General features: G+C 44.4%; 1 protein-coding gene across 6 annotated transcripts in view; it reads left to right on the plus strand.

Moving 5' to 3' along the window:
- Nucleotides 1-26,197, plus strand: part of LOC139569638 (double C2-like domain-containing protein alpha) — a 79,389-nt gene that overhangs the window by 21,563 nt on the left and 31,629 nt on the right. For 5 of the 6 annotated variants that reach the window (XM_071391039.1, XM_071391040.1, XM_071391038.1 and 2 more), the window contains exons 2-6: nt 10,562-10,917; nt 11,504-11,583; nt 13,574-13,648; nt 13,928-14,037; nt 25,638-25,764. In XM_071391039.1, the coding sequence (XP_071247140.1) occupies nt 10,566-10,917; nt 11,504-11,583; nt 13,574-13,648; nt 13,928-14,037; nt 25,638-25,764 (744 nt within the window). In that variant the 5' untranslated portion in view covers nt 10,562-10,565. Of the gene's footprint in view, nt 1-8,372; nt 8,431-10,561; nt 10,918-11,503; nt 11,584-13,573; nt 13,649-13,927; nt 14,038-25,637; nt 25,765-26,197 lie in introns of those variants that run through there. The other variant, XM_071391037.1, reaches the window with a different exon arrangement.

Raw genomic sequence — 26,197 nt, forward strand, 5'->3', positions numbered from 1 at the left:
TATTTTTCTCATCAAACGGGAGTCCCCACCACCGAGAGGTCCAAGGTTATCACGGTTATTTCCCTGCTGACCGGGAGTTGCAGTGGGCTACGGCCATCTAGGAGAGAGGGGAGGAGGAGCTGGGTTCCTATGGGAGGTTCATGGCTCTGTTCATAGGAGTCTTCGATCATCCACCGGAGGGCAGAGAGGGGAGTGAGCGCCTACTCCAACTACGGCAGGAGGACCAGACCACTGCGGAAGTACGCCCTCATCTTCCGTACAGTGGCAGCATCCAGCGGATGGAATGAGCCGGTGCTGCGCACCTTATTCAGAAGAGGATTGCGCGAGGAGGTACAGACGGAGTTGGCATGCCGAGACGACATCCTCTCATTTGACTCACTCATCGCGATGGCCATCCGTCTATATAACCTCCTTCGGGAGCGTCAGCGCTCCCATCGCCTCTCTCCCTCCTTCATTGAACAATCTGAGTCAGAGTCTGAACCCATGGAGGTAGAGGCCACACGCCTCTCTGCAGCTGGGAAACACCGTCTGAGATAGCTGGGGCTCTGTCCCTACTGCGGTCAAGAAGGGCACCAGCTTCAACGGTGTCTGCTACGTCCCAAAACCCGGGAGCCACTAGAACAGATTGACGGCCCTGTGATCATCCGTCTCCTGGGGTAGGTGTGAGTATTCCATTATCATCAGTCTCCACCAAATTCTTTTTAGTACCGATTACACTAGCTGGCTGTCCCTCGTGTTGTTCCTACAGCTCTAGTGCACTCTGGTGCCACAGGGAATTTTATTGACCAGGCTCTTGCCTCCTCCCTGAACATAACATCATACCCGCTCTCCTCTCTTTTTCCGATTCAAGCGCTGGATAACCGACCACTGGGATCTGGGACAATCACACACATCACAGAACCACTCACCATCACCGTGGGACCCCTGCACCAAGAAAACTGCTTTCCCTTACCCTGTCGTTCCACGTCAGTTGAGAGTCCTGTGGTTGCCCTCCAGGCCGACATCCCGGAGGTTTACCAGGATTGGAGGTTTTCTCCAAGACCCTGTCTCCCTTCTCATCGCCCCTGGGACTGTGCCATTGACCTGCTAACAGACTCGGCGCCTCTGCGCAGCTGCATCTACCCCCTGTCGGTGGCTGAAATCAAGGCTATGGCAGAATACATCCAGGATGCTCTCCAACAGGGTTTCATCTGCCCATCCACCTCCCCTGCATCGGCAGGTTTCTTCTTTATGGCCAAGAAGGAGGGGGGTCTTAATCCATGTATTAACTACAGAGGTCTCAATGCCATCACCACCAAGTACTGCTGACCGCCATTGAACAGCTCCGCGGGGCCTGTTTTTTTACCAAGCTGGACCTGCGGAGTGCCTACAATTTGATCCGCATCCGGGAGGAGGATGAATGGAAGACGGCCTTCAGCATGATGTCTGGGTACTACGAGTACTTAGTGATGCCTTATGGATTATCCAATGCTCTGTCAGTGTGGCAGGCATTCGTGAACGAGGTGTTTCGGGACACGCTTGGGCGTCAGGTGGTCGTGTATATCGATGACATCCTGATCTACTCGGCCAACGGAGGAGCACATTGCCCACGTCTGGGTAGTCCTGGAATGCCTCCTGGAGAACGATCTGTACGTCAAAGTGGAGATGTGCCCGTTCCAACAGGCCACCGTCTCCTTCTTGGGATATCGGATCAGCCCGCAAGGAAGGTAGATGCAGTCAGGTCATGGCTAGTCCCAAACACCATAAAGTGGGTCAATGAGGAGACATACCGATTACAGCTTCCCACTAACTACCGGATCTCACCCTCTTTCCACATTTCCCTCCTCAGTCCGGTGGTTTCTGGTCCCCTGGCTGATGCCGTCCCCCACAACACCCCTCCACCTTCCCTGGACATTGAGGAAAGCCCCACCTATGCTGTCAGATCCCTCCTGGACGTCATGGGGGTCAGCTCCAGTACCTGGTGGACTGGGCGGGTATGGTCCAGATGACCGGTGTTGGGTTTCGGTGGACGAGTAGTATTGTTTCCTGTTTTTATGTTTAGACTCTACTCCTGTTTTTATATACACTCTATGTTTGTTCCTATTAACCTCACTGACTGCACCTACTTCCTGACTTTACCTCCAGCCGCACATCTTGCCAGGTCACCAACGGTCGTCGATGGGGTTGGTAGGTTTCGTCTGACCTGTTCAAACTTCAATATAGTACCTGTTTGTGTGTCAGATATGACCTATCCTAACTGCCATTGATAATAGAACAGTGTGTGTGTGTGTGTGTGTGTGTGTGTGTGTGTGTGTGTGTGTGTGTGTGTGTGTGTGTGTGTGTGTGTGTGTGTGTGTGTGTGTGTGTGTGTGTGTGTGTGTGTGTGTGTGTGTGTGTGTGTGTGTGTGTGTGTGTGTTCACAAAAACCTGTATGGAGCCATGATGATGTGATAAAGTCGATTGACAGACCGGCTTGATACTTTTTTATTTATTTATCCGTTATTTCACCAGGTAAGTTGACTGAGAACACGTTCTCATTTACAGCAACGACCTGGGAAATAGTTACAGGGGAGAGGAGGGGGGTGAATGAGCCAATACTGATGACCTGACACTCGGCATAAACATTTTACTCGACACAATTGTCTTTTTGATTATTGAATTGAATGGTATCAGTCAATATGGGGAGGGAGAACCCCTGTGTATTTTGCCAAGGTAGCCCCCTTACCATCAGAAAAAATGCTGATATAAAGATGAAATCTGCATATTGTCATATTAGCAGAACACTGCTTTTATTGTATTATGTAAAGGGTTGTTTATTCTACATGGACTTGTGACTACATCTGAAAGTTATCAAAACACTTAGTTTAGAATATGTACATAAATGTAGCAATTGCATTCTTCTCATGCTCTGTAGGCTACTGACCTATTCAAAGCTTCCTCTGCCATCTCACCATACATCTATCAGCCTGTAGTTATTTAACTCAACCTGCAAGAGGGCTGTTTGTTGTGATTGAGTGGGGGAAAACAGCCGTGGGCAAAGTTCTGAGGACACACCCAAGAAACAACCACATCTCACCACGCCCCCAAGGCAACTCACCAGCATTTCTTGAGGAGCAAGCCAAAAAACTAGGCCAAATCATTGGGTGCAGTTCCACTTTAAGCCCTGATGGTTGTAAAGTGCCAAAAGAGTTCCCTTTGGTACAGCTTTTTCTCAGTGTTCCCTCCTCTGGGTAAAGATAAACCTTTTTCAATACCTGGAAAAAGTAAAGTGACACTGCGTGAACATTTGTTAAAGTGGCAGGCAACAGAGTCATTTTCATCATTACGCCTTATGCTCACTAATTATTTGCTTAAGGCGCCTATAGGTTTTCCCAACATACAACATATCACATGGGTAACATAAGATGTAAATAACATGCATAGTGTTACATGTAATAAAACCTTGAATGTTAAACCTTTTACCAGAACAAAGTCAGAGCTTTTTACTGTAATATTACACTGTGCTTAATTGCCACAGGGATGATTGCCATCTCTGAGAGGCGCAAGGAGGGTTTGTTTGGGACCAGAATTAAGGTCGCTCTAACAAGTTTTTTGTGGAAGTTCGGACCTTGTTTATAAAAAAAAAAGGGGGGTCTTTAAATAGCTGGCTCAGCGTAGGATGCTAGTAGATGCTAGTGTTGCATCACATAATTATTTTATCAATCAGTGTCACGACCTCCGCCGAAGTCAATCCATCTCCTTGTTCGGGCGGTGTTCGGCGGTCGACTTCACCTATGTTCTAGCCATCGCTGATCCATTTTTCATTTTCCATTGGTTTTGTCTTGTCTTACATCACACCTGGTTCCAATCTCATCAATTACATGTTGTGTATTTAACCCTCTCTCTTTCACAAAGGCTGGGAGTTTGTGAACTAAAGGCTTAATTCAATTATCAACAAAATTAGACAAAGGCTCCAATAAAGCATCATTACCAGCAACAATGGGTCTACCCTTAGGTTTGTTTAGGCTTTTGTTAATCTTAGGGAGTGTCTAAAAACAGGAATTTGCAATTGAGATAAAGGAATTCATGCTTGGATATCCAGTTTAGTTCAAGGGCAGATAATAATTAAATAATTAACAATCTTAGTCTGAAAATCACGGATAGGGTCGGCCTTAAGTTTCCTATAGAAATATGAATCATACAGCTGGCGATAGGCTTCTGTCTCATAGTCTGATAGATTCTGGATGACAATAGCGCCGCCTTTATAGGCAGGTTTAATCACAATTTGGTTATGCTCGGAAAGTTAATCAATAGCTTTCATCATGGCTGAGACTGTGAGGTACACTACACTATGATTCCATAAGTGTTATTTAATAGTTTTGATGTCTTCACTATTATTCTACAATGTAGAAAATAGTAAAAATTAAGAAAAACCCTTGAATGAGTAGGTGTATCCAAACTTTTGACTGGTTCTGTAAATATTTACACCCCTGAGTCAATACTTTAAGGAAGCACCTTTGGCAGCGATTACAGCTGTGAGTATTTCTGGGTAAGTCTCTAAGAGCTTTCCACATCTGGATTGTGCAGCATTTGCCCATTTATTCTTTTCAAAATTCTTGAAGCTCTGTCAAGTTGGTTGCTGATCATTGCTTGACAACCATTTTCAGGTCTTGCCATAGATTTTCAAGCAGATTTAAGTCAAAACTGTAACTCGGCCACACATTCACTGTCTTCTTGGTAAGCAACTCCAGTGTAGATTTGGACTTGTGTTTTAGGTTATTGTCCTGCTGAAAGGTGAATTCATCTCCCAGTGCCTGGTGGAAACAGACTGAACCAGGTTTTCCTCTAGGATTTTGCCTGTGCTTAGCTCCATTCTGTTTATTTTTTATCCGGGAAAAATTCCCCATTCCATTAACAATTACAAGCATACCCATCACCTGATGCAGCCACCACTATGCTTGAAAATATGGAGAGTGGTACTCAGTAATGTGTTGTTTTGGATTTGCCCAAAACATAACCCTTTGGGTAACAATTTACTTCACTCCTAGCGTCATAACACGTTATGCCACAGTTATAACTATGTCAAAATATGTCATAACAGCTGTCATAACTTGGCATAATATGGTCATAACACTGTCATGACTTATATATTTAGACCTGTTGTGAGACATATTGCGTTATTTTACGGCTGGTTATGACACCTACATAAGAGTGTCAAAACACGTAAAACCTACCACAGGAGGCAAAACATTCCATTCCATTATAGCCTACATTATAGCCTACTTGTCAACAGTATTTTTATTATATAACATTTTATGAAATTGACCATATTAAATTATCATTATCATTTTCTTAGTCCCAGCAAAGTGACACACGATGGTCATAATGCTTTATGACAGTGTCACGAAGTGTATTTTCTAGTTATTCAAAATTAAATAAAAAAAACAACTGTAAAGAGTTAATTACAACAACATCAAAGGATTTAAGAAACAAATGTTCAAACTAAAGGAAACTTCCTGGCAGATAAAAAGCTGATTTGAATAAATGTGGGTTTTGACACTCTTATGTAGGCGTCATAACCAGACATAAAATAACACAATATACAGTATGTCACAACAAGTGTAAATATATGGGTCATGACAGTGTTATGATCATATTATGACAGGTTATGACAAATTATGTCAGCTGTTATGACATATTATGACAGCGCTATAACGAATTATGAAGCTACACTATACATACGAAAGTTTGTGGACACTTGCTGACAGGTGTATAAAATCGAGCACACAGCCATGCAATCTCCAGAGACAAACATTGGCAGTAGAATGGCCTTACTGAAGAGATCAGTTACTTTCAACCTGGCACCGTCGTAGGATGGAAGTCAATTAGTCAAATTTTTGCCCTGCTAGAGCTGCCCCGGTCAACTATAAGTGCTGTTATTGTGAGCCTCAAAGTGGTAGGCCACACGAGCTCACAGAACAGGATCGCCGAGTGTTGAAGCGCATAAAAGTTGCCTGTCCTTGGTTGCAACACTCATGATCGAGTTTCAAACTGCCTTTGGAAGCAACGTCAGCACAAGAACTGTTCGTCGGCAGCTTCATGAAATGGGTTTCCATGGCCGAACAGCCACACAAAAGCCAAAGATCAGTAAGCACAACGCCAAGTGTCGGCTGGAGCGATGTGGAGCAGTGGAAATGCGTTCTCTGGAGTGATGAATCACGCTTCACCATCTGGCAGTCCGACAGATAAATCTGGGTTTGGCTGATGCCAGGAGAACGCTACCTGCCTCAATGCATAGTGTCCACTGTAAAGTTCGGTGGGGGAGGAATAATGGTTTGGGGCTTTTTTTCTGGCTAAGCTCCTTAGTTCCAGTGAAGGAAAATCTTAACGCTACAGCATACAATGACATTCTAGATTATTCTTTGCTTCCAACTTTGTGGCAACAGTTCGGAGAAGACCCTTTCCTGTTTCAGCAAGACATTACCCCCATGCAAAAAGCGAGGTCCATACAGAAATGGTTTGTCGAGATTGGTGTGGAAGAAATTGACTGGCCTGCACAGAGCCCTGACCTCAACCCCATCGAACACCTTTGGGATGAATTGGAATGGTGGTGCGGTGGTGCTGGGAAATGGAATCGACAGAGCCCTCTCTGGACGTCCGCGGGTGACCAGTAGGTTATCCAGCCGAATGGACATGTCCACCAGCTGGTCGAAGGTAAGAGTGGTATCGCTGCAGTCCAGCTCCCGACGGACATCCTCGCGTAGGCTGCAACGGTAGTGATCGATGAGGGCCCTGTCGCTCCATCCCGCTCCGGCAACCAAGGTCCGAAATTCCAGTGCAAACTCCTGGGCGCTCCGGGTGAATTCCGTGAAGTCATCCAATGGGCGTTGGAATGGGCGTTGGCCCATTCCAGAGCTCTCTCTGAGAGGCACGAGACGAGGGCGGACACCCTCTCCCGTCCCGAAGGAGCTGGATAAACGGTGCCCAGGTAGAGGTCCAGCTGTAGTAGGCAGCCTTGGCACCGTGCCGCCGTCCCATCATACTCCCCGGGAAGGGCGAGACGCATCCCACTGGAACCGGGTACAGGAGGGACGTGTAGTAGGACCCCTGTTGTGCTGGAGGAGGTACTGGAGGACCTCCCTGTCTCTCCCAGCGATCCATCGTCTGACAGACGCGGTCCATGGCGGTGCCGAGATGGTGAATCAACGCCGTGTGCTCCTGGACGCGCTACTCGACTCCGCTACCATAGGTACCTGCTCCTGCTGACTCCATAATGGGTGTGGTATTCTGTCAGGTATGCGTAAATGGCTGTAAGAGAGTCAGGTGCAGGAGAGCAGATATTGGGTTGCCAACAGAGCCTTTTATTTAGGCGAATCAAAAGCACACGGCAAAATAACACGAAATAACAATTGGGGTTAACATAACCCAGCGCAACAGACTAACGTGCGCATAACATGAAACAGAATAAACAATACCACACAAAGACATGGGGGAAACAGAGGGTTAAATACACAACCCATAATGGGGGAAATGAGAACCAGGTGTGTGGGAAAACAAGTCAAGACAAATGTAAAATGAAAAATGGATCGGCGATGGCTAGAAGACCGGCGACGTCGACCGACGAGCACCGCCCGAACAAAGAGAGGCATCGACTTCGGCAGAGGTCGTGACAACTTCACCATTAACTATGACTTATCACAAATCAGTTTTCTTGATGTGATGGTTATTAAGGACAAACCCTCCCTCTACAGATCTCTATTAGGAAACCTACGGACAGAAATACCCTCCTTAGAGGTGACAGCTTTCATCCACGTCCACTTATTAAAAGTCTCCCTATAATTAAATTCAGTCGTATCAGAAGAATATGCAGCTCTGATGCTTCTTATCAGAAACAGACCACGGACCTCACACAAAGATTTAAGGAAAGGGGGTACAAAGACAATTGGGTAAAACATGCCAATGATTGTTTTGAAGGTTTAACACAGTTGGAAAGCCTTCAACCAAAAGTCAAAGAAAAATCAGAACAAGTCCCATCATGCTTTACCCAATACTCACCATTGGGGAAGACATTTAAGGACAGTATCAGGAAACACTGGTACATTATTGATTCTGACCCACAATTGAAACCCATTTTTAAATATCCCCCACACATGGGTTTTAAAAGACCCCCAAATGTGAGAGATATTGTGGTTTAATCTGATTACCCACCAGAGAAAAGGGAAACTTTTTTGGACAAGGTTCCAGAGGGTAATTACAAATGTGGCCAATGTGCTCAATGCAGCTTTACCTACAAATGCAACTAATTTACCCACCCCCGCACAGGACAAAGATTTAAGATCAAGGGCCTGATTACCTGCATGTCCACCAATGTTATTTACATATTGAAATGTCCTTGTGGTCTGTCTTACATAGGGAAAACCCATAGAAGCCTTAAGACACGGATCAGTGAGCACCGCAGCAATATACGGACAGGTGAGCCAAAAATCCAGTTGCTTCTCATTTTGTACAAGCTGGACATCCTATTAGCTCTCTGAGATAAATTGGAATAGAAATGGTCAAGATGTCACGTAGGGGAGAGGACATTGAGAGGAAACTTCTTCAAAGGGAATCTTTCTGGATCCACAGGCTCAACACACTGTCTCCTCTTGGCCTTAATGAGGAGTTTGACTTGGACCTGTTTCTATAGTTTCAATGTCTAAATTGTGGGGGGGGGTTTTTCATTGAAATTGAATATTGTATGTATATTACTGTAAATGTTGATCACATTCCCTGTGTATGATCATATATTTTGATACATTGAATGCTAATATTGTGAAAATATATATTTTTAAGAATTTACCTCCTGTTCCAGGAAGCGATGTCACTGAGTACTGCCCCTATAGATATATAGGACCTTCCACACCCACCGGGGATATGGATGCCTGATGAAGACCTAAGGGTCGAAACGTTGTTAATAAATATCACCTGGGGGCATGAGCAGCGGTGTTTTCCTTTCTGTTTTCCATGAGTTTCTGCTATTTTCAACTCTTGATGATCGGCTATGAAAAGCCAACTGAAAATTATTCATGATTATTATTTGACCATGCTTGTCACTTATGAACATTTTGAACATCTTGGCATAGTTCTGTTATAATCTCCACCCAGGACAGCCAGAAGAGGACTGGCCACCCCTCATAGCCTGGTTCCTCTCTAGGTTTCTTCCTAGGTTTTGGCCTTTCTAGGGAGTTTTTCCTAGCCACCGTGCTTCTACACCTGCATTGCTTGCTGTTTGGGGTTTTAGGCTGGGTGTCTGTACAGCACTTCGAGATATTAGCTGATGTACGAAGGGCTATATAAAATAAACTTGATTGATTGATTGAGTTTGCCTACAAATCCAGCTCCTGCGGAAAGTACCTGGATGTGCGTATGTTCTTATTAAATACACTTTGGATGGTGTATCAATACACCCAGTCACTGCAAAGATACAGGCGTCCTTCCTAACTCAGTTGTCGGAGAGGAAGGAAACCGCCCAGGGATTTCGCTGTGAGGCCAATGGTGACTTTAAAACAGTTAGAGTTTAATGCCTGTGATAGGAAAAAACTGAGGATGGATCCACAACTTTGTAGTTACTCCACAATACTAACCTAATTGACTGAGTCAAAAGAAGGAAGCCTGTACAAATCACAATTATTCCGCAACATGCATCCTGTTTGTATCAAGGCACTAAAGTAATACTACACATTGTTTTGCAAAACAATAAACATTTTGTCCTGAATACAAAGTGTTATGTTTGGGGCAAATCCAATACAACACATTACTGAGTGCCACTCTCCATATTTTCAAGCATAGTGGTGGCTGCATCATGTTATGGGTATGCTTGTAATCGTTTTTCAGGATAAAAAAGAAACGGAATGGATTTGAGCACGGGCAAAATCCTAGAGGAAAATCTGGTTCAGTCTGCTTTCCACCAGACACTGGAAGATTAGTTCACCTTTCAGCAGGACAATAACTTAAAACACAAGGCCAAATCTACACTGGAGTTGCTTACCAAGAAGACAGTGATTGTTCCTGAGTGACCAAGTTACAGTTTTGACCTAAATCTGCTTGAAATCTATGGCAAGACCTGAAAATGGTTGTCTAGCATTGATCAACAACCAAATTTGACAGAGCTTCAAGAATTTTGAAAAGAATAATGAGCAAATGTTGCACAATCCAGGTGTAGAAATCTCTAAGACTCACTGCTGTATTCACCGTCAAAAGTGATTCTAACATGTATTGACTCATGAATGCTTATCTAACATGAATACTTATCTAATGAAGATATACTGTATAAGTGTTTTTTACAAATGTTAATGTTGTTAGTATTCTGTGTAGATCGTTGACAAAAAATGACAATTAAATCCATTTTAATCCCACTTTGTAACACAACAAAATGTGGAAACTTACACTGAATCGCTTGATTACGTACAACCCCAGGACTGAGTTGGAAAACACAAAGTGGTTAGATGGAAAAAGGATCAGATGTCATCAAAGACTAAGTACCACAACTGAATATATCCGCAAGGTCAATATCATGATTTGTGTCTATTTCCTGACTATAACAACTGTTTCTTTCCCCCTCCAGCCCTATGACTGTGCGAAAGGGAAACAAGCGCCTGACCATCTCCATCCAGGAACACATGGCCATTGACGTCTGTCCCGGGCCAATCCGCCCCATACGACAGATCTCTGCCTACTTTCCCCGCCTCTCGCCCACTTCCTCCGTCTCTGAGTTGAATCCAGCCAATCCATCTGGGTTTCCCGCCACGCTCAGCCCCAGCAGCGGAGGAGGGGCAGTAGGTGGAGGAGGAGGGGGCAGCGGTGGCCTGTTGTCCCCACTGTTGGCGGGGGCAACAGGAGACGGCGGAGGGGGCACGTTGTCGGCCATGAGTAGCATGGACACATCAATCGAGATTGACAGCTGTGACAGCGATGACAGCAGTGAGTGGAAGGGTTGTGGAGTGGAGTATCAGAGTGGAGCAACAGGGTAGAGTAAGGCAGTACATACCCAGGGTGGAGTAAGTGGGTCGCACAGGGTGGAGTAAGTTGGTGTAGAAGCACAGTGGAGTAACAGAGTGGAGTAAGAGGGTAGAGTAATTGAGTGGAGTAATGGGGTGGACTAACAGGGTGACGTAACAGAGGGGAATAACAGAGGGAAGTAATAGGGGGGAGTAATAGGGTAAAGTAACAGAGTGGAATAACGGGGTGATGTGACAGGGTGGAGTAACAGGTTAGAGTAACAGGGTGGTGTAACAGAGTGGAATAAAGGGGTGGAGTAACATGATGGAGTTAACAGGGCGAAATGACAGAGTGGAGTAACAGAGTGAAGTGACAGAGTAGAGTAACACGGGTGGAATAACACGGTGGCGTAACGGAGTAACAAGGATAAAGTATCAGGGTGTAAAAAAGTGAAATAACGTGGTTGAGTAATGAAGTGAAGTAATGGGGTGGAGACCAGAACCATCACATAGATTTGTGGGATAAAGGAATCATACATGAACGTCTTATTTCTGTTACTGTCTTTCAGCCGCCTTGGGGACATTGGAGTTTGACCTGCTGTATGAGCGAGCCACCAGCTCCTTACACTGCACCGTAATCAAAGCCAAGGTAGCTACACTCAAACCCCCAGTCTCAGAGAAACTGTTCTCTCCAAGCATCTCTCTCTCTATCCTCCACCTGCCACTAGTGGTAGAAAAAGTACCCAATTGTCATACTTGAGTAAAAGTAAAGATACCTGAATAGAAAATGACTCAAGTGAATTGAAAGTCACCCAGTAAAATACTACTGGAGTAAAAGTCTGAAAGTATTTGGTTTTAAGTATCAAAAGTAAATGTAATTGCTCAAATATATTTAAGTATTATTCCAACCTCATAGCGTGGAAATATGTATAAACACAGGTAAATCAAGTTTTTGAATGCACCAGCCTTTCATCTAACATGTTCAAGCAGGAATGCATGATTCCAGGTATTTTTATTTGAAACTTTAAACAGTGATCGTCATGAATGTTGTGTTTGAAGATATTAGGCAAATGGTGCTACGATTTTATTATCGAAACAGGGTTCCAGTTTTTCTTATTTTTTAATTCACTAGATTAGTGTCTACATCTCTTTGGACACTAATATTCCATAGGTTAATTCATTTGGGGGCTAATTCACCACCTGAGGAAGTGGTTAGTTAGATAATATAGCCTTGCCCAGCTTTTCCCAAACCTGGTCCTGAAGACCCCGAAGGGGTGTACATTTAGTTTTTTGCCCTTAGCACTACATAGCTGATTAAAATAATCAAAGCTTTATAATGTGTTTATTATTTGTTTCAGCTGGGAAGAGTTAGGGACAAAAAATAACTTTGGGGTCACCAGGACATAGTATGGGAAACGCTAGCCTAATATTTAGGCTACTAATAGTTAGCCGTGTAATTGATATCTGTAACGATTTTCTTCCTCTTCTGACGAGGAATATGAAGAATCGGACCAAAATGCAGCGTGGTACGTGTCCATGTTAAATTTATTAAACTGAACACTGAAAATACAAAATAAAAAAACGAAACAGTCCTATCATGTGACACAACACAGAACAGGAAACAACTACCCACAAACACAGGTGGGAACAGACTACCTAAGTATGGTTCTCAATCAGAGACAACGATTGACAGCTGCCTCTGATTGGGAACCATACCAGGCCAAACACAGAAATACAAAACATAGAAACAAAACATAGAATGCCCACCCCAACTCACGTCCTGACCAAACCAAAATAGAGACATAAAAAAGGAACTAAGGTCAGAACGTGACAATATCAGTAAATTTAATGAATAGGCCTATGCACTCACTCACCTTGAATGGCTGACGTGAGTACCCTTTGGTCAATATTAAGAGTTGATAAATCAAATTCTGACCAAAAGAAAGCTGGGACCCTCTTCTCTTTTACAGTAACAACAGTTGTTGCTTTCAAGACATTGCGCAATAAATAAATCGCAAGGAAAAACGATCACAACAAAAATGATCCCGCAACGGAGCACACAAAGGAGAGAGAGAGAGAGAGAGAGAGAAAGTGGACTGCTAGGCGTAAATGTTTTGGAAGCCTTGCCTATTCATTCAACCCGTTTGAATACAAGAGAAGCCATCCACCATTGATGGGCAATCAGCAGAACACTATAATATTTGAGAGCATGTGAGAATCTTGAGGGTGCTCTAAATGACAGCAATGCTGACAAAGTTTGATCAATTTTCCCTCTTTGATACGAAGTAATCCCAAATGCAATCAGCTGTTTTTAAGAATGTAACTGTAATCAGATTTCTTTTGTAACTGCGCTGATTACAGTTCCTTCAAATTTGTATTCGGATTACGCAATCCCCGTTACATGTAATCCTGTACTACCCTGTCCCCTCTACCATTATTATCCTCTACTATAGTAAGATAGATTTTTGGAGAGGTTTTATAATAAATTGTTCATATGCCCACCCGTGTAGGGCTTCGACTGTGCACAATCGATGTTGTCAGTTGGACTTGATATTCTCTCTCTCCTCCCCACCACATGCTCTATCCCCCTCTTTCTCCCTCTCTCTATTCTCTTTTTTTTCTTTCCCCATCCCCCCTAGGGTCTGAAGCCAATGGATTTCAATGGCCTGGCCGATCCTTACGTCAAGCTGCACCTGCTCCCAGGCGCCTGCAAGGTCCACTTTTGTTATTAGCACACATTACATACAGTATATTGATATAGCCTTATCATCAAAAGTCTCATTTATTTTGCACCTATAACGAGTTTTACACATAACCTTTGTTGGAGTCGGGAAATCCCTTGCCACTGGTTATTTATTATTAACAAGGTTATCCCGTGCCATGAAATGTTTCCCAAATAGGTTGGTACTTTGCCCGTTAGGGCCAATGTAAATCGGTATGGGTTTGCTGTTACTGTTTTAACCCTGCTTTGTTGTGATCTTCAACACTCCCAGGCGAACAAACTGAAGACCAAGATCGTGCACAACACCCTGAACCCTGTGTGGAATGAAAGACTCACCTACCTGGGCATCACAGAGGAGGACATGTACAGAAAGACACTCAGGTAAGTATTATACTTGGGAAGGGTTGAAAGTAGATTTCATTTATTTCTGGTACGGGACCTCCTATGTGTGCACGCGCTTGCGCGTGTACCAACATAATGTAGGGGCCTAATCATGAAATTACATATAGAATCAATGCATTTAGTTGTCCAACTGACTAGGTATCCCCTTTCCCTTTCCCTAAAAATAGTGCCCCATGTAGGGAATAGGGTGCCATTTTGGCACAGTAATAAATTATATATATATATATATATATATATATATATACTAAGCAACAACAAAAAAACATCCCTTTTTCAGGACCGTGTCTTTCAAATATAATTCATAAAAATCCAAATAACTTCACAGATCTTAATAGGATCTCTGTGGGCCTAGTCGTAAAGATTTGTCATTTCACTTAGAAAGTGTTTTACCTTTTATTGTGGCAAAAAATATATATACTAAGCAACAACAAAAAAACATCCCTTTTTCAGGACCGTGTCTTTCAAATATAATTCATAAAAATCCAAATAACTTCACAGATCTTAATAGGATCTCTGTGGGCCTAGTCGTAAAGATTTGTCATTTCACTTAGAAAGTGTTTTACCTTTTATTGTGGCAAAAAATATATATACTAAGCAACAACAAAAAAACATCCCTTTTTCAGGACCGTGTCTTTCAAATATAATTCATAAAAATCCAAATAACTTCACAGATCTCAATAGGATCTCTGTGGGCCTAGTCGTAAAGATTTGTCATTTCACTTAGAAAGTGTTTTACCTTTTATTGTGGCAAAAACACAGCCAGTCATGATCTTTTCATCTGATTGTCAAACAGTCACTTCAAAGGGCTCCTTTACTAGGCTACCCACGCACATTCATCCACTCGCAACATATTTCCAGCCTCCAAAACAGTGGTGATTGGAAAGAGACACCTGATGCTGCTGGAGGACGGTCATGACCTGGAATATGAAATTTGAATGCAATTGGCCTAAAAGCATTTTTTACCTCTATTGGATGTAGAAACTAAGTGACTTGTTAGAATGAATTCTGAAAAGAATATCGTCACATTATTTTAGATTGACTCCCGAGTGGCACAGTGGCACTGCATCTCAGTGCTAGATGCGTCACTACAGACACCCTGGTTCGAATCCAGACTGTATCACAACCGACCGTGATTGGGAGTCCCATAGGGCGGCACACAATTGGCCCAGCGTCGTCCGGGTTTGGCCGGTGTAGGCCGTCATTGTAAATAATAATTAGTTCTTAACTGACTTGCCTAGTTAAATAAAGATTAAATAAAAAATGTTAAAATACTAGATACTTAAAACTGTCTGTCTCTGTCTGTCTGTCTGTCTGTCTGTCTGTCTGTCTGTCTGTCTGTCTGTCTGTCTGTCTGTCTGTCTGTCTGTCTGTCTGTCTGTCTGTCTGTCTGTCTGTCTGTCTGTCTGTCTGTCTGTCAACCCTGTGACACTCATCTTTTCCCATTGAATGAAATGCATTAACAAAAACATCAACCATTTGACACCTACCTTTTCCCACTGAATGCAATGTATTAACAAAAACAATATATTGTGATGTTTTCCTTTTTCCAAAACATGCTGTAACGATAAATAATGGTTTAATAGCCTACAGTTTTCTTGACCTATTGTGATAGGGTCATGTTTTACCGTTACGGTGTACCCCCACAATTTATTTTGCTGGGACGTCGTACCTGACGTACCGCCTTACTTTCACCCCTGTACTCTGGGCTCCCTTTCTATTTATGTCCTCTTTGTTCTCTCTCTCTCTGTCTCGCTCTCTCACACAGGCGCGAGACAGACACAGACAGACAGACAGACACACACACAAAAACAAACACACACTTTCTTTTTCATTTCTCAGTGTCTGTTTCACTCTCATCTGCATGTTTTGTCAACCCCTTTTCTGTCTTCCCCTCCTCTCTTTCTCTTCCCTCCCTCCCTCTCCTTCACCTCATCCTTCACTATCACTCACTCCCTCTCTCTCTCCTCTCAATCTCTCACCATCCCTCCCTTCCCTGCTCCTCCCTCCCTATCTCCCTCTCTCCCACACTCCCTTCCGCCTTCCCTCTCTCTCTTCAGCTGCAGTGACAGATTGAGGTCGGAGTCATCACCAGGGGGTATTTAAGTTAATTGACCCCTCCCCCAGAAGTGACGCAAGCCTCAGATTGTTCGTCTGGGCGACTTCAAAACTTTCTCTAAAGCCGCACGTGGGTGACGGAGTTGTATAGAATAGACTATCGATCTCCTGCGGGAAATTCGATTGTCACCAGCATGAGAGACAATGTCTGCATCAAAAAATAGTGCCCCATGTAGGGAATAGGGTGCCATTTTGGCACAGTAATAAATTATATATATATATATATATATACTAAGCAACAAAAAAAAAACATCCCTTTTTCATGACTGTGTCTTTCAAATATAATTCATAAAAATCCAAATAACTTCACAGATCTTAATGGTAAAGGGTTTAAACAGTTTCTCATGCTTGTTTAATGAACCATGAACAATTAATGAACATACACCTGTGCAACTGTCGTTAAGACACAAATAGCTTACAGACGGTAGGCAATTAAGGTCACAGTTATGAAAACTTAGGACACTAAAGATGCCTTTCGACTGACTCTGAAAAACACCAAAAGAAAGATGCCCATGGTCCCTGCTCATCTGCATGAACGTGCCTTAGGCATGCTGAAAGGAGGCATGAGGACTGCAGATGTGGCCAGGGCAATACATTTCAATGTCCATACTGTGAGACGCCTAAGACAGCACTACAGGGAGACAGGACAGACAGCTGATCGTCCTCGCAGTGGGAGACCATGTGTAACAACACCTGCACAGGATCGGTACATCCGAACATCACACCTGTTGGACAGGTACAGGATGGCAATAACTGCCCGAGTTACACCAGGAACGCACAATCCCTCCATCAGTGCTCAGACTGTCCGCAATAGGCTGACAGAGGCTGGACTGAGGACTTGTAGGCCTATTGTAAGGTACGTCCTCACCAGACATCACCGGCAACAACATCGCCTATGGGCACAAACCCACCGTCGCTGGACCAGACAGGACTGGCAAAAAGTGCTCTCCTCAATCTTAACGCTGTGCGTTACAGGGAAGACATCCTCCTCCCTCATGTGGTACCCTTCCTACAGGCTATATAATAGTCATTATAAACATCACAGAAGACTGAAATGTATTTTGAAAAACATAATTCCACTTTGACATTATGGGGTATTGTGTGTAAACCAGTGACAAAAAAAAACAAAAATTAATACATTTTACACAGCAAAATGTGGAAAAAGTCAAGGGGTGTGAATACTTTCTGAAGGCACTGTATAGAGATTAATGAGATCTATTGAGATTCATGGCGCTCGGTGGGGAATGGAGGTGCTGTGATTGTGTGATATTCATCAGTGACAATTGTTCAGGAACTTTCTTGCTTTATCTCTTCATCTGTCCTCTCAAGAATCTTAATAATCTAGGGGCTTATCGAATTTAGTTTTACCGTCTCTACTTATCCATGACCTGCATACAAAATTTGTATCAGGGAATATATTGGAGTGGCTGACACCAAACTGATGTGTCAATTAATCTAAAATCACCCATTGATACACTAAATGACCAAAAGTATGTGGGCACCTGCTCGTTGAACATCTCATTCCAGATGCATGGACATTATGGAGTTGGTCCCCCTTTTTCTGTTATAACAGCCTCCACTCTTCTGGGAAGGCTTTCCACTCGATGTTGGAACATTGCTGCGGCCACAAGAACATTAGTGAGTTCGGCCACTGATGTTGGGAGATTAGGCCTGGCTCGCAGTCGACGTTCCAATTCACCCCAAAGGTGTTCGATGGGGTTGAGGTCAGGGCTCTGTGCAGGCCAGTCAAGTTCTTCCACACCGATCTCTACAAACCATTTCTGGACGGACCTCGCTTTGTGCACGGGGGCAATGTAATGCTGAAACAGGAAAGGGCCTTCCCCAAACTGTTGCCACAAAGTTGGAAGCACAGAATCATCTAGAAAGTCATTATATGCTGTATGCTGCAGCCCCAGACCATTATTCCTCCTCCACCAAAGTTTACAGTTGGCACTATGCATTCGGGCTTGTAGCGTTCTCCTGGCATTTGACAAACGTTGGACTGCCAGATGGTGAAGCGTGATTCATCACTTCAGAGAATGCGTTTCCACTGAGTTCAATGGCGGCAAGCTTCCTCCACTCCAGGCGACGCTTGGCATTGCGCATGATGATCTTAGACTTGTGTGCGGCTGCTCGGCCATGGAAACCCATTTCATTAAGTTCCCGACAAACAGTTATTGTGCTGACGTTGCTTCCAGAGGCAGTTAGGAACTCGGTAGTGAGTGTTGCAGCCCAGGACAGACAATGTTTATTCAATTTGATTAACTGACTTGTTGGAAAGGTGGCATCCTATGACAGTGCCCCGTTGAAAGTCACTGAGCTCTTCAATAAGGCCATTCTACTGACAATGTTTGTCTATGGAGATCGCATGGCTGTGTGCTTGATTTTATATACGTCAGCAACGGGTGTGGCTGAAATAGCTGAATCCACACATTTTAAAGGGTGTCCACATACTTTTGGATATATAGTGTACGTTAATTTGCATGTTTGGATTGGCGTATTTCACTGATTGAAGTGTCTTCATTTAAATAAATTATTTCACTGATTGAAGCTTCGGTTTGTGCCACTCTCCCAGTGCGAGGATTAAATTCAAACAGCCTTTTATCACCGCTACAGCCATTGTGTTCGCCAAGGAGCTGAAAATGTCAGCCACCATCACGGTAATAGGAAATTGATAATGTATTCTGAGGGCAATAGAGTGCCGCTCCCTTCCTCTCCCCTCCATTTTTTTCTGCTTCTCTCTCTCTGTCTCACTGACTCCCTATCTGCCTCCCCGCTATCTCTCTCTCTCTTTCCCTGCCTCCTCTCTCTCTGTGTCTCGGTCTGTGTCTCTCTGTCTCTATGTCTCTATGTGTTTGTTTCGCTGGTTTTCTTCTAGAGGACGTGAAGTAAAGGTTGCTTGTGTTCTGAGGGCTAATAAGACAATACAGTGTAAATTATCTCTGGAGCCTTCAACAGCTATCGAGTGGTTTCCCTGGGCAACTGGCCTCTCGCACCTGACCGCACATAAGCAAAGTCCTAAATGGCACCCTATTCCCTACATAGTGCACTACTTTTGACCAGAGCCATATGGGCCCTGGTCAAAAGTACTGCATTATATAGGGAATATGGTGCCATTTGGGACACAACCATATTTGTACAGTACATCCTTCCCAGTTCCAGGCGGCTGAAGACAGCCAGGCAATTTGGCCGTCTTGGTCCCTTGATCAAGGATTTAGTTAAAGAGGAAAATCAGACGATCGGGTCGGTGGACAGGCAGCACATTCTATTACACACTCTCTCTTACACACACACACACACACACACACACACACACACACACACACACACACACACACACACACACACACACACACACACACACACACACACACACACACACACACACACACACACACACACACACACACACACACACACACACACACACACACACACACACACACACACACACACACACACACACACACACACACACACACACACACACACACACAAATGCCTGTGCATACAAAACAGAAGGTAACACTTTATTTGGAGAGGCAGAAACATTTCAACTATCTACTAACCCTGACTCTAACCATAACCTTAACCTTAGCAAGCAGCTGCTTATCAACAGTGGTTTGTTGATAGTATGACCATCTGTACAGATGGACTATCCAGATTATCCAAATAGTGTCTCTCTCTCGTTTTCCTTTCTCATCTTTCCCTGGCTTTCATCACCTTCCACCCTCTCCCTTGATTTCACATGCACACCCTCTCGCTTTCTCTCCCACCCACTTCTTTCTCCATGTGTGTTTCTGTCTAATTTAGGTGACATAGTGGCAGGATATAAAAACAACTGCAGAGCCCATAAATATGGATTAGATTAGCCTAACATGCTGCACTTTCACTCTCTGAAATCCCAGTGGTGCCACATGCTAATTGTGTCTGCTATGTGTGCATGTATTATTCATTATATTTGCCTGTATCTTTATCAGACACAGCATACATGCATCATTTTCACTATTGCAAAAACATAGTCTAAGCCAAAGCAGCAAATGTATGTTGTGTAACAGCATTTTGCATGATTTTTGAACTTTTATTTAACTAGGCAAGTCAGTTAAGAACAAATTCTTATTTACAATGACGGCCTAACCTGGACGACGCTGGGCCAATTGTGTGCCGCCCTATAGGACTCCCAATCACGGCCGGTTGTGATACAGCCTGGAATCGATCCAGGGTCTGTAGTGTCGCCTCTAGCACTGAGATGCAGTTCCTAAGACCACTGCGCCACTCGGGAGCAGAATTATGATACAGTTGTAATGCATTTTAAGACTTGTCATGAGCATTTGAGCTTCACAATGTCTTGTCATTATGATGACTAATGACAAAATAAGAGCCATTTGAGTCAGTTGAAATTTGGATACATAGAGACTGATGGCTGATGCATGTTTATAACGAGTTAAAAAGCATTATACTTGCAGGTGTAACAGATGTGGATTTGTGAATCTCACTCCTCAGCCGGAAAACGTGCGACTGGTTAGAATGTATCAGGACAGCGATCACGTGTCTGCAAGGCAAATGTCCCAGGTTCTAGTCTTGGTGTGAGCTAGAGCAGAAGGAATTGGTACAGCTAAGCAATGCACAGTGACGTCCGCTACACAGGCTGTGTTTCTTTCGAATTCAGTGCATGTCAGTCCTGTCAATGGTTAGTCATCGTAATTGAGTTAAGTTAGTCATGACCGACTTTGTTGAATGTTCATGTCTACTTGTATGCTCTCTCGCTCTCTCTGTCTCGCTCTCTGTCTCTGTGCCCTATTCCTCCCCCCTATACCTAGGGCTCTATTAAATCCGCATCGCGGAAGTTTAGCTTTCTGGGTAGTTGTAATTTACAGTTTTTTACAATCACTTTGGCACTAATTTCAGAACCTTGTGGTCATTTTTCAAAACTCTAGACACAAAACTCAACACGGTCATGACTTTGTAAGACAGGCTGTCCAATGTTCAAAACATTGCATTGTGCATTCATATCTTTAAAGAAACCTTGCACTTGCAGAATCATTGGTTCAAATAAATCATTTATTTATGAAATACCATAGGAACATTCATTTAGATCACCCACACACAAGATACCGATAGTTTCACTGTGTAGTTGTTCGTACAATCATTAAATATTGTAGTACAAAATATGTGATACATGTTTCATTATGCTACTACACGTAAATACATCACTGTAAAAGGACTAGTAGAGAGAATACTACAGACACAGTGGAATCATTGAACAAAATATGAAGTGTATTGATGATATACAATAAAATCACAACTTAGGTTTCTTTGAATCAAAGCAAAAATAATTGGCTACAATTTTTTTTTTAAACAGCTAAAGGTCAACTGCAGTGTTCCTCACCTGCCTTACTGTAAAAAGCAAAACAAAAGATTGATTACTGTACTTCTATATTCCATTAACCCTGTCTTGTGGATTTGGCCACAAGTTCTCATCCACATCACAATGGATGTTTTCATTAGCCAAACATCTTGGGATGAATCTTCGGGCATGGGCAATCCTGGCCTGACACTGGTCTGCCGTGATGTCATTGCATGCGTCATCCATGGCCTGGAGAAGGGTGGCTTGTTCGTGAGGGCGCCAATCATATACCTTCCACCTCCATGTGGAGAAAAATTCCTCAATTGGGTTAAGGAAAGGAGAGTATGGGGGTAAGTACAGGGTGGTAAATTGTGGATGGGCCTGAAACCATGCTTGCACCATTTGAGCATGGTGGAACCTGACATTATCCCACACAATGACATAGGTCATGCCATCAGCTCTACAGACTGGATTTAGCTCATCAAGGAAGGTTACATTCGAACAGCGAATCATGTGGCTGCCTGCACCTCAATATATAGAGTATATAGAGTAGAGAGCTTTAGATGTTGTTCGACCAAACATTAGAACGGACAAGATGCGAAATCTAAGCAACTTTGACCGTGGTATGATTGTTGATGCCACACATTGTCACGCCCTGACCTTAGTATTCTTTGTTTTCTTTATTATTTTGGTTAGGTCAGGGTGTGACATGGGTGATTATATGTTTTTGTCCCGTCTAGGGTTTTTGTATGTTTATGGGGTTGTGACCAGTCTAGGGCTTTTGTATGTCTATGGTTGCCTAGATTGGTTCTCAATTAGAGGCAGCTGTTTATCATTGTCTCTGATTGGGAACCATATTTAGGCAGCCATATTCCTTGAGTATTTCGTGGGTGATTATCTATGTCTATGTTTAGTTGCTTGTGTCAGCACTATGATTATATAGCTTCACGTTCGTTTTGTTGTTTTTGTATAGTTCATTCCGTGTTCTTTCTTTATTAAAAGAAGATGTATTCAAATCACGCTGCGCTTTGGTCTCATCGCTATAACGAACGTGAACGAATCACCCACCAACCAAGGACCAAGCAGCGTGATATCGGGCAGCAGCAGAAATCTCAGGACTCATGGACATGGGAGGAGATTCTGGACGGAAAGGGACCCTGGACCCTGGGCGGCGTTGGTATGAGGAGGCAGCACGGCAGCGCGGCTGGGACGAGAGGCAGCCCCAAAAATGTATTGGGGGGGGGGGGGGCACACAGGTGGCTAAGTCAGGTAGGAGACATGAGCCAACTCCCCGTGCTTACCGTGGAGAGAGAGTGACCGGGCAGGCACCGTGTTACGCGGTGAAACGCACGGTGTACCCAGTGTGCATACGTAGCCCGGTGCGCTATATTGCAGCTCCTCGTATCGGCCGGGCAAGAGTGGGCATCGAGCCAGGAGTAATGAAGCCGGCTCAGCGCATCTGGTCTCCAGTGTGTCTCCTCGGTCCATGTTATATGGCACCAGCCCTACGCACAGTGTCTCCCGTGGGTCTGCACAGCCCAGTGTGTCCTGTGCCTGCGCCCCGCAAGTGCCGGGCTAAAATCAACATCCAGCCAGGACGGGTTGTTCAGGCCCTTAGTTCGAGACCTCCAATGCGCCTCCACGGACCGGTCTATCCTGTGCCTCCTCCAAGGACCAGGCCTCCAGTAGATCTCTCCAGCCTGGTGAGTACTGTGCCTGTTCTAAGAACCAAGTCTCCTGTGTGTCCCTCCAGTCCGGACGCTCCAGAGCCTCCCTCCAGTCCGGACCCTCCAGAGCCGCCCGTCTGTCCTGAGCCGCCAGAGCCGCCCGTCTGTCCTGAGCCGCCTGAGCCGCCCGTCTGTCCTGAGCCGCCTGAGCCGCCCGTCTGTCCTGAGCCGCCTGAGCCGCCCGTCTGTCCTGAGCCGCCTGAGCCGCCCGTCTGTCCTGAGCCGCCTGAGCCGCCCGTCTGTCCTGAGCCGCCTGAGCCGCCCGTCTGTCCTGAGCCGCCTGAGCCGCCCGTCTGTCCTGAGCCGCCTGAGCCGCCCGTCTGTCCTGAGCCGCCTAAGCCGCCCGTCTGTCCTGAGCCGCCTAAGCCGCCCGTCAGTCAGGAGCCGCCTGAGCCGCCCGTCAGTCAGGAGCCGCCTGAGCCTCCTGTCAGTCAGGAGCCGCCTGAGCCGCCCGTCAGTCAGGAGCCGCCCGTCAGTCAGGAGCCGCCCGTCAGTCAGGAGCCGCCCGTCAGTCAGGAGCTGCCTGAGCCGTCCGTCAGTCAGGATCTGCCAGAGTCTCCCTCCAGTCCGGATCTGCCAGAGTCTCCCTCCAGTCCGGATCTGCCAGAGTCTCCCTCCAGTCCGGATCTGCCAGAGTCTCCCTCCAGTCCAGAGGCGCCACTCACTCTAGACTCAACCATCAGTCCAGTGGCGTCCTCTAGTCCGGGGTCGGTGGTGAGGGTTCCCGCTCCAGAGACATTACGTAAGTGGGCCGAGTCAGAAATGGAGCGGGGTCCACGTCCCTCACCAGAACCGCCACCGCAAAGTTATGCCCACCCAGACCCTCCCATATAGGCTTAGGTGTGCGGCCAGGAGTCTGCACCTTTGGGAGGGGGGGGGGGGGGGGGGTACTGTCACGCCCTGGCCTTAGTATTCTTTGTTTTCTTTATTATTTTGGTTAGGTCAGGGTGTGACATGGGTGATTATATGTTTTTGTCCCGTCTAGGGTTTTTGTATGTTTATGGGGTTGTGACCAGTCTAGGGCTTTTGTATGTCTATGGTTGCCTAGATTGGTTCTCAGTTAGAGGCAGCTGTTTATCATTGTCTCTGATTGGGAACCATATTTAGGCAGCCATATTCCTTGAGTATTTCGTGGGTGATTATCTATGTCTATGTTTAGTTGCTTGTGTCAGCACTATGATTATATAGCTTCATGTTCGTTTTGTTGTTTTTGTATAGTTCATTCCGTGTTCTTTCTTTATTAAAAGAAGATGCATTCAAATCACGCTGCGCTTTGGTCTCATCGCTATAATGAACGTGACACACATGGTGATTCCAGCATCTCAAAAACAGCTGCCTTCCTGGGATTTTTACGCACTACAGTCTCCAGAGTTTACAGAGATTGGTGCGATAAACAAAACACATTCAGTGAGCGGCAGTTCTGTGGGCAAAAACACCTTGTTAATGAAAGAGTTCAGAGGAGAATGTCCAGACTCATTCAAGCTAACAGAAATGCCACAAATGCTCAAACAACAGCTGTTTAAAACAGTGGTGTGCAGAAGGGCTTCTCTTAATGTACAACACCGTAAATAACCCAGGCTGTTGTGGAGGCAAAAAGGGGGTCCTACCCAGTACTAGATAGGTGTACCTAATAAAGAGTGTACAGTAATGTCAAATCTGAAAACATGGTCTGGAAAAGTGGTACATGGGACCATAGAAACAGTGTATGATAAAGAATGATGATGAAATATTACAGCCATAGATAATGTAGTCCAATTGGTTCATATTCCACGGTAATTGGTGTCAATGGATCTCTTTATCCTGAAACTTTCATGATCTAAACATGGAATATTATTTGTCAGTTTCCATAAAACTATGCATTAAGAGTAATGCAACAGTTACTCATCATTTTGAGCAGTTGTATCAATTGATAGTTAGATCATTGTAATGAAATGAATAGACAGTCATCTCAGATTTAATGTGTGATTTGCATTTTGAAATGGTAATACTTTGATGTTAAGTTGTGTCATTTTGAACAGGTGATTTTAGTTCAATGAACAAATTATCTTAGCTTTATGTGTATTGTATCCAAGCAATTGGAAAAAGTGTTAGAGTTTTGAAAAATTTGCATTTTGATCATTGGTTGTGAGTTTTCTGTCTAGAGTTTTGAAAAATGACATCAAGGTTCTGAAATTAGTGCCAAAGTGATTCTAAAAAAACTGTAAAGGCAATGTTACTGCTTTAGTGGAGACTGCATTCACGGTAAATGCTGCATGTCTGCTCAACCGGAAATTACAGATTGAATAGAGCCCTTAGTCATGACTGAGTTAGACACAAGTGACCAACTCTGCTTGACTTGTGTGTGTTCTCTCTCTCTCTCTCCTTCTGTCTCTCCTCCATCCATCCGTCAGGGTGTCTGTGTGTGACGAGGACAAGCTGACGCATAACGAGTTCATCGGAGAGTCGCGGGTGGCCCTGCGCCGCGTGAAGCCCGACCAAACCAAGCGCTTCAACATTTGTCTGGAACACCCACCGCCTGTGAGAAAGAGGGAGAGAGGGATGAGGGGGAGCGAGGGACGGAGGGGGGATGGAGTTCACTTTATTGGACTTTTTCAGGAATTTCTCTCACATCATAAGTTCTTCTTCTTGAGTCATCTCTTCCCCACCCCGTGCCAAACAAAACCATACAGTCAAAATGTCAGATCCAAACCACCAGCGATGAGAAGATAGATAAAGGCAGATTACAATAAAAAGGGATAAGGGAGTGAACGTTGTTTATAATAAGGGTTACAAGAGGAAAATCAGACCACTCTGAAATTAAAACAGATAGCCCCCTCTTCAGCAAAATATATTTGACCTGAACGTTTGGAAATAAAAAGTTTGCTAAACACAAAATAATAAAACAAATTGGAGGATAGCCGAGAACATGTCTACCGTTTACCCTCACTTCTTCAACAGACCAGAGTGTTAG

The sequence above is a fragment of the Salvelinus alpinus genome, chromosome 3 (genome assembly GCF_045679555.1).
Source record: "Salvelinus alpinus chromosome 3, SLU_Salpinus.1, whole genome shotgun sequence".
Taxonomy (NCBI): Eukaryota; Metazoa; Chordata; class Actinopteri; order Salmoniformes; family Salmonidae; genus Salvelinus; species Salvelinus alpinus.